At 41.6% G+C, this 9,857-nt stretch overlaps 1 protein-coding gene and 1 long non-coding RNA gene across 2 annotated transcripts; one reads left to right on the plus strand and one right to left on the minus strand.

Moving 5' to 3' along the window:
• Window positions 1–335: 335 nt before the first annotated feature.
• Window positions 336–9,380, minus strand: LOC114875069 (protein krueppel). Its single transcript, XM_029185022.2, has 3 exons — window positions 9,298–9,380; window positions 6,031–6,712; window positions 336–5,945 (listed from the first exon to the last, which is right to left on the minus strand). Exons 1-3 carry the CDS (start codon window positions 9,335–9,337, stop codon window positions 5,291–5,293), a joined length of 1,377 nt encoding a protein of 458 aa, XP_029040855.1. The 5' UTR covers window positions 9,338–9,380; the 3' UTR covers window positions 336–5,290.
• LOC123987724 lies at window positions 8,741–9,641 on the plus strand. Its single transcript, XR_006829326.1, has 4 exons — window positions 8,741–9,037; window positions 9,125–9,259; window positions 9,323–9,427; window positions 9,550–9,641. It is a non-coding gene; the product is annotated as an uncharacterized LOC123987724 (long non-coding RNA).
• The last annotated feature ends 216 nt before the right edge of the window (window positions 9,642–9,857 follow it).

Consider the following 9,857-nt stretch of genomic DNA (forward strand, 5'->3'; position numbering starts at 1 on the left):
CTTCCACGGATAATGGACTGCAGATTTTATTGACGTGGTTGGGAAAGTTGATATTTCTCCTCTGAAATTCGTTCAACTCTTTTCAAACGTTTTATAATGGTACAACGGATGCTTATCGTTCGAAATTTTCAAATGATAAGCAATTTATTTTCTAACCCCCGTGTAGGTAACCGTTAATTATACTTTTAATATGAAAAATTGTTTGAAAAATCCAGAAGAGCGAAGGAAAGAAAATGTAGAAATGGATACCAACACAAGAGTTAAAAAAGGGTGCCAGGATTGTCCTGCTGATCTGCTGATCGGGGTAGGTAGTGCGCCAGTAATAAAATCACGAAAACGATTGAACAGTGAGTTTTTAATAATAAAAATATTTTGACAGACCAGTCAAACTTCATCAACAGACCAGGAACATTTATTTATTATAATGAGTCGTATGTACGTGTGATTGCGAGAAATGTTAGGTTCCGGGGGAGGTGCGAGGTGAGCATATCGGGGGTGGTAAGGTTTAGGTTGAGGAATCGTTTTAAATTACAAGTAAACAGCGTATGATACAAAGGTTTTTTCTTCTTCGTTTCTTATCCAAGATAGGAATTCGACATTGGCAGCGACGTAGCATGATCATGACGATGATAATAATAATGATAATAGTAATAATAATAATAACTACAGGTAGAGTACTATAATTAATTAAATTACTTAGAAAAACATTCTATATTCGTATTTTTTTGTACGCGCAATATCTCTTTATAATAATCTCTTTATAATAATCATCTCTTTTTTTTCCCTCTTATTTCCATTTCCTTATCTATTTAGGAATACTATTTAAAATCAGTCTTGTGGTTGAGATATATTAGGTGTCTGGTGAGGTAGTGTCAGTTTCATAGTATACATCGAGTGCTATTTTGATCCGCTGTTACGCGTTTCTATCGAAATCACAAAATTAACGACGGCACGAGGAGAACAACAAACTCTTCTGCTCGTAATTTCCAATCTATTCTTTTACCATTTTTTTCTTTCTCTCATGGTTCTATCGTGTTTACCTGTTTACCATCGCGTGTCAGTGTATATATATATATTTATATATATACGTTATGTATGTATCAACGATCGAGAGTAGGAACAACCATTGGTGGTGATCGACGTATTTTCGAAGGGGTACGCGTCGAGGATGCCTCGAAATCTTCAAAAGTGGCCATCGTACCTTTAATTAGAAGTAGCGAGAATATCGTCCATCCGTATCGTGTTAATCAACATTTAGTGTAGCTTATAGGCATAAAATTTGAAATTTGTACCGTGTTTTGGTCGCGTTCGGCGTCTACCTTCGGAAATCGTGTCCGAGGCACCGGCTGAACGATCGACGAATTCGTGCATACGATATCAGCGTTTGCATATCACTGTACAAAATTATAACTATACGTAGCTCTAGTTACATAGATTACAGAGGAGTATACACCATAGGTACATAATCGTTAATCGAGGATCCGAGCGAGCAGAGAACCATTTATACGGATTCGAATACGTAGACGTTTTTTAAATAAAATGCACGAGTATGTTGATTAATTCGAAACTTTCGATATTTAAATTAAACTTTTATCATTCTTTAGAGTAAAAAAGTGAACCCTATTCGTCATTAAAATTTAGCTTTTTTTAACAAAAGAAACAAAATTAAATGTATTTGTAAATATTTGTAGCTTTCGATTTTCAAAAGCTTCGCTGTAAAATTAAACTCGAAATAAACTTTTTACATATATATGTAAATTGTTACTGATCAATATACTCGTGATTTTAAAATCGTAACGATACAATACACTCAGAAATGATTTGTTTGAAAAACGGCACTGCATTCGATTCGCGCTCCGTAAACATTGTTCCCCGGCTCCGTTTACATATCCGTACAACGTTATAATTTGACACAAACATATAACACTTATATGTATACACGTAGGAATTTGTGAAAAATATGGACCGTGGCCCGGCACCGGAAATCGAACCCTGGTTTTCTTGCCGGCTACATTTGTCCACTACGCCACCGCCATTCCGTTGACATCCCTACTCCCACGATTCCTCTTAATCATTAGGGTCTGGAGGTCCCGATCTTATATATAAACAAAGCAATTCTATTCTCCGTACAAAACAGTATAAAAAAAAAAGAATTTATACGATGAAAAAGTTTCATTTCTTTTTCACGATAACGATCCTTGCGAATTTATTATGTACAACAATTCATCGATCTTTTTTATTTCTTTGCGATATTCCACGTGTGTAACGCACGCGAATGAAAAATAGTTAACTGTTTTCTGAAACTTCTGACAGGCTTTATGTTTTCAATACGCGTAAAGGATAAGTATGGCACTGGTTCAGGATACTGATTTACACTTTGACGGTCGGTTTTTATTACTATTCTGTTTCAAGTAGAAATTAAACTCTGAAAGTAGTGATTTTCTGATATAGAATGATCAATTTGATACGGTACCTCATAAAATTCTGTTTGTAAATTAATTTTTATAAATCACTTTGTATATTTATAGAGATCTCTAAAATAGATATCGTGCAAAAAGAATTTTGCGAATAATGCGAGTATAAGCTTCGAAGGATCTCCAAAAATATTCAACTTGTTTCATACGACTATCATTTTACGAAGCGTTACTCGACATCGATCGGTGCTATACTTTCTACAACCACTGTATAAATCTTATCGATAGGAAAAGAAACGTTAAATTATAAGAAATATGCGACCATCAAAGTTAACAATGTTTCACTCTGTTCCACTAAATATATCGCGCGTGAAACGTACATATTCTACGGTTTGTCGTTTGAATAAAATAGGAATAGGAAAAAATTCAAACTATGAGGAACTTTAAATACCGTTTTTTAAATAGTCTAATATAGTTTTCAGCCTGAAGCTTCGCACGACGTTATTGATCGGCAACGTATAATATTTCACAACAGCGTAATGTTCCTGGTATTGATATTTCTAGTATTCGTAAACTAGCCTTTCATCAAATTCACAAAGAGAAAACATAGAATTTTGTTTCGAAATGACCGTAGATGAAAACTAAAGATATTCGAGAATTTCAAAAATTTCCAATCCATGAATGCATTGATTCATATTTAATCTTATCCTACATATATATACAATACACCCTAAATTAAGGGTGTTCTCTCATTTTTTCTTAGAATGCGAGGTCGAGGCCCGCTGACCTCGGTCGATACTGATCGATATCGAAATCAATTAACGTCTAATTGAAAAGAATAGAAAGGACGAAAAACAAAATGGAAAAAGAGCCACCCTCGTCTGGACGACGCGTGTTTCTCTTTTTCGAAACAGGGAGGAAAAAGAAAACGTCTCGTAGGGAGAACAAGCGTGACGAGAGATCGCAACGTTTCGTTGAAACGAGCTCGAGATCTGTTCTAACACGTGTATAAAAGGGTGAGCGAACGAGCACGGTTTGGTGAAACGAAGAGGAAAAGGGGGGGTCTGTAAAATTGCTTCTCGAAAGCTTGAACGTGAATAACGAGTGAAAAGTGCGGATGAGCCGGGACTTTCCGGAAAAATGTGGCGAAAGTGTAACACAGCAGGGATCAGGTCTGTTACTCAGATGCGTTTCCAACCAGATTTTCACTTTTCAACTATGAATAATTGGTATTTGCCTGATATAGTCTAGGTTTGCGTCCCTAGATAAGTAGAATATACTAGTGACAATACAGCATTCGATTCGCATCGATAAAGCAATATCGATTCGAATGCAAACATTTATTCCAAATTTTATTAGAATCTTAAGAATTTCGAAATTCATGAAATTTAATGCAAACTTAAGTTCTGCTTCTCTATAAACGAGTTTTCCCAACCGGAGTTAGTATATTGTACAATTTACTTGGGCAATGCAAATCTAGGCTATTTCAAGAAACGTTCGGTTATATTTCGAAGGTGTTCCTTTTCTTTTTCTGCAGGGTGAGGAATAGCAAATGGGGGGCCAGAGACCCGGAAGAGGGAGGTGAATGACGTCGGGTCCGTTCTCTTCTCGCTGTCCGGAGGACAAGACCCCATGGAACAATGAGGTCGAGATGACCTCGACGAGGCGGCTTCACCAATGAAATTTGCATGGCCAGGACCAGACATAAATCAGAGGACCATTGAAAGACGCACAGAGAACAGAGAAAGTCAACTGCTGACCACCGGCTGCGAATTTTCGGCACGCGGGGTATATCATTGCGAAAACTGGTTCGCGCGAAACAGACGCCCGCCGGTCCGTCCTAGGACAAAAGAATCCTAGGGATCCTATGAACCGGCTGTTCGTCAGAAAAAAGACGGAAATCGGAGAAGCCGAAGATGGTCCTCTGATTATACATGAGAATGAGCGAAAATAAAAAAGATGACCCCGCCTGGTTTTCTTAGCCTCCTCTATAGGCTCTTATTTTCTATTGTATGAACCCAAGTTCGATTCGTTTATAATTCTTTGAAAATTAACTTAAATATAAGAAATTTACAAATGAATATCGTTTGCACTTGCAAATTGATCGGGTAATGTTATAGAAAATAAATAGAATTGAAATTTTATAACAAGAATTGAACAGTACCTTGAAAAGCGTGTGGTGTAATTGTAAAAATTGCGATCGATCTGCCGACGAATGCGTGTGCGTGCATATATGCTAGGCGTGTGCCACGAATCAGAGGTTCCTGTTGTGTAACACATCCGAGATCAGCGATTAACAGCGTTCTCCTCTAGAATCACTATAACAAATACTCGTATTATTTTGTATTTACACCCTTGTACTTTCACTCCAGGAAACCAAAGGCGTACATGATGAAGGATAAATGAAGCGTCTTTTGTTGTGTATAACAAAATTGAACCCAGTAAATTCACGATAAACGCTAATCATCCACGCATCGGTTCACAATCACTGTTGTTAACTTTTCTAGTATACATATACTATCCATGGGATCGGGACCCCCATACCGAATAAGAAGGTCCGTGGAACTAAGGACGGCATCGGGCTACCGGGTACGAACGATTATCGTATCTAGATACGATTTCCGGTGCCCGTGACACCCTATTTTCCACGGATCCTACACTAAGAACGAAGCTTATAACACACGCGTTTCATGTCGTTCGGAATTCAAATAAATTATATATTTCAATATTCGCTTCGATACGTAAATCAAAGAATGTCCATTGTTCGATGAATAATGAAGTACAGGGGTGTTCCTTGCGACACGAAACGGATACTAGAAAGAAACGTAAAGCATAGAGGAAGTAGGATACGATCTCGAACCCGTTCGACGATCATACTACGAAATCGTATGCCGATCGTTGCCGCGGCTCATCGTCGAGCCGTTGCTGCTGTTCGAGTGCGGCCTGTGCGTGTCCGTGGACATTGATAGATCTTCCGGTTCCGTTTGTTCCGGCAGATCGACGGGGATACCGGACAGATTCAACGGCATCGGCATCGAGGCGCTAACGACTGGACTCGGTAGTCTGCGATGGGCCGGTCTGACCGGATTGTTTGATTTTCTAGTGACCAGAGGCGTAGCTTCGGATTCCTCCATTTCCACGTCGATGTCGATGTCGATATCCTCGTCCAGGTAATCGCTCGCCAACGACGGCGAGGTGACTTGCGATCTAGGAATTTGTCCGGAGGCGTTCATAGCGGTGCCGCACTTGTGATGCATCAGGTGGTGCCTCCGTCTGAAGCGCATACGACAATGTTCGCACTCGAACGGTTTCTCCCCTTTGTGTATCAACAGATGAGCCTTCAGCTGATTGGAATCGCTGAATTTAGCCGCGCACAGTTCGCAAGCGTAAGGACGTTCGCCGGTGTGGACGCGCAAATGGCGACGGAGGTTTGCTACCTGTACGAACTGACGATCGCAGTGGCTGCAGTGATAAGGTTTCTCACCGGTGTGCAATCGCATGTGAGTCTTCAAATGATGGTCCCTAGTGAATCTGTAACAATTAAATAAGAATCTTCTTTAAGTATTCGAAGCAGAAGATAACGAATGTTTAAGGAAAATTGAAAGGATAAGCTCACCTTTTATGACATTCCGGACACTCGAACGGTTTCTCCCCGGTGTGAGTGCGTTCGTGATTCTGTAACACGTGCTTGTAGCCGAACGATCTCGAACACACTCCACAGGTGAACACCTTATCCCTTCCGTCTTTGCCCGCTTCGGGGCTGATCGACGTGGGTGGACTGAGAGGATCCGCACCACCCTCGACCGACACTTGCACGCTGTCCGCCTTCGATTTCTGTGCCTTCCTCTTGGTCGTCTGACCTTTCTTCGAGATTCTATCTCTGCTGCTGGTCACCACGTTATTGTTATTGTTATTGTTATTGGTCACAGCGTTGTTCGCTCGTCGCGAAGTGGACTTTGTGCTAAGAGCAGGAGACACTGGCCCGGGTGAATGATGAAGGGGCGAGGGTGGCGATGATGCCGTGGGTGGCGCCCAACCCTCGAACAGAGTCTGATGATGCCCGTAAAGCGACGGGCTCGCCGCCAGTGTTGCGTGCAACGACACAGGAATTCCTGCGGCCATCAAGGCCGCCGCTCTGCTAGCTGCTAGCAGTTGCTGCGGGGTGAGCATAGACAGGCCCGCCGTGGTACTGCCCATCCCGGGAAACATTACTTGGGACGTGTTGTTGTTTAAAGGCGGTGAGACCGGCTGTTTCTCGGGTTCTTGCTTCATGTCGAGGTGCTGGCCGGTTAAAAGTCCTGAAACAAAAATTCGTCCATCTTGTAAGTACACGCGAGGAGATTCCATTGGTGCCCTAAATCGATATTCCAGTTAAACTTTCAACCCTTTACTTTATTATAGTCTCTGTAGTCGAGGCTGTCGTATCGATATGATAAATAAACAAACTAATTATTAATTAACATTCGAAATTACATATTTACAGTAACGAAATTTTATATTTAAATTGTAAATTGGCCGTGAATGAAATCCATAAAAAAAAATCGAAAGATTGAAGAGATAAATTTTCGAACTGTTGATCGATACGTTTAACGAACAGTACCGTATTTTGCAACAAATCGCATCGCCCAGTCAGATGAGAAAAGAGTCGAATACGACAAACGTGCCTGTACGAAACGCAAGAATCGACCGTACGTGTACAGTGTACAAATATCGTACGGTGTTCGAGGATGATCTTTTCTCCCGCGTACATCTTCTTTCTCGATCGCACGAACGGTGAATGCTATTTTCTTCCTCGTTCCTCCCAGTCCGCCCTCCCACACACGTTGCTCACACGTGAGCTCTTGTTCGATCCTCCTCCATTCACTCACACTCTCGTACGGAACGGTTCATTCATAAGCCTCGACTTCCCACCCACGTCACCGCGATGTACCGCCTCTCTTCGACTTGAGGCCAACGACTCTGCGAAAGTGCAAGCCATGGTGCACACGACGAACACGCGGTTTTTCATTCATTTAGAAAGTGAATTTTATCCAGTTATCGGCAATTCGATAACGTGATTCCACATGAAACGCATACTAAACGAATTTTATGAAAAATTCAATTTATTACTTTCCGAACTTGTTCACCTCGAAAAGCAATATTCTGTGTTTTTATTTTCTCCCTGGGAAAGAGTAATTTTCACGAAGAAAATGTTGCCGAAAATAACTTTAAAAGGGTGCGCAAAGGCTTTCTCGAAAAAGCAACCCCTCGTGCGTTGGGGTTGCACTTTCCGGTGATTGCTTATTGGCGTGATTGACGTCACGCTGGAAAAAGCTTAACGATGTAATTAAATTTAATAAGTGGCTCGTTTAGGAAATTAGAGGACACGGTGAACGACTTGTAAAATATAAAATTCGATCGTACATTTCGAATTCAAGAGGAGAATTATTCGTTGATATCTTATTATTTATTCGCCGAGGAAGATAAATTGATCTCACGATAATTGCAATTATCCAGTTCCAACGGGGATGTTTCACGGGATATATGCGAAGACGAGAGCAACTTTTAATTTAAGAAAACAATGAATCAAGCAGCCATGGCCTCGACCGCCACTTACCAATTAATGGACCGTTTAGAAGAGGGGCCGTAATGAGACCCGTTGAATCAATAAGGGTGCGTAAGATCTTCTATTCTTTTTCCTTCTTTACCCTAAAACTCCCTTAACGTGGGCCAGGATTCTTACAGCCTACAATCGCCGTTTCCCGGCAACACGACCAGGAGTACCGCCCCCGCTCGCATCCCTCCCCTAATTGGTCGCAACCCCAATATTCCCTTTGAATCCCTTTTCCTCGAGTCCGAATAAAAATTTCTTCTTCTTTGCTACACTCTTTTTGCCGCGTTCTTCGCGAAACACGAAGTCGACAACTAAACGATGCAAGAATTTTTATTAAATTTTATATTTAATTAAAATTTATTATCAAAACATTACCGAGCGAGTCGCTGAATTACATCGCTTTATCAAAATCTACAGATTTAAATTTCGCGCGGTTTGATACGCGCTACGTTAAATTTAAAATAGAAGTTTTGCATAATTTATAGTTTGAATATACGGGGAATGTCGAGGTATTTATTATCGAATGATCGAGACGCGTCAATTCGATTGTGGAACTCGATCGTGCGCGTGAATTGCGCGCGCAACTTTCAACCAAATATATCGTGCTTTGTTTATAACCTAGAAAACGCGTTCCCGCGGAGATACGAGCAGCGACGTCATAGCGTGGCTCACTTGACGGTTTCGAGCATTTCCAAGCAATCTCGTATGAGAAGGTGGGCTATTTTTGGTCGGACGTTGCAACCGCGAAATATACTCGACGTGGCTCATTTGCACGACTGACTTCTCCTCTTCGTTTGCCCTGTCCCCGTCGAACGATTTTCACATCTTCCTGGCTTATCGATGTTTACAATGTGTCACAACACGAGCGTGTCGCCGCGAGCGCTTTTAGACTTTGGCGCGGGGCCAACGTTGCTACGTGTCCTCTCTGCCCGAAACTCAGAAAAACCTTGCTCCGTTCGTAATGACTTTCCTCCGTCTTGTCAGCAACGGGTAAATAACAAACAACGCGGTTAGGTCGCTGGACCTCGGGGTAATATCAGAAGTGAAAAAAGAGCGGGATCACCTTCGCGTCAAAACAAACGCGTAAGGAGTAATCGAGGATCCCTTTTGTTTTCAGGCCACGTTTCATACACAGGTAACGCGACGAAATTCCTTCGACTATATATACAAATCACTTAAATTAGCGAGAATCATGAAATCGGTATCGTCGACACGACGCAATTATACTGGAAATAGATTTTAGAATTTCGCGGTAAGTCGGGTGGATTCGAATCGCATTGAGAAACTTACCTGCGTTAATTTGCGCCTCTTGTAGATAAGATAGTGCCATTCTATGATCCGTGATGCGTGGTTTCACTATGACACTCCATCCACTTCTTTGCACAATGCGATCACTTCCGACGAGAGTAGAAAACAATAGGTGGGTGAGCGCGTATATAACCTAACAATGCGGCACTGCATATACGTACGTATACGTGTATAGCGTGGTCGTGAGCAACAAAAGAATTGTCTTAACGCGTGTAATATTCTCTTTTCTTTCAGAGACGATACGAGAACCACGCGGGAAAGGAATTATCACCAGGCGCGTACACAAACTCCGTCGGGTACGGGATCGAGCGATGCGTCCGTGTTGACGTCCCGAGTGGAACTGGCGCGTGTACCGCGGAACCAAGCACCAAGAAACAAAACAGAAAAAAAAAAGAAGAAACAAAGTACATGAAAATGTGTTACTACCCTACTATAAACAACAAATGTCGTCGTTCGACCACGAGGAACGACGACAACCAACGACGTTACTTTGGGCTGACCTAACCCAATACTAACTGACAATCGAGTCGCGCTCACTGTAG

This window comes from Osmia bicornis, chromosome 4 (genome assembly GCF_907164935.1).
Source record: "Osmia bicornis bicornis chromosome 4, iOsmBic2.1, whole genome shotgun sequence".
NCBI classification, from domain to species: domain Eukaryota; kingdom Metazoa; phylum Arthropoda; class Insecta; order Hymenoptera; family Megachilidae; genus Osmia; species Osmia bicornis.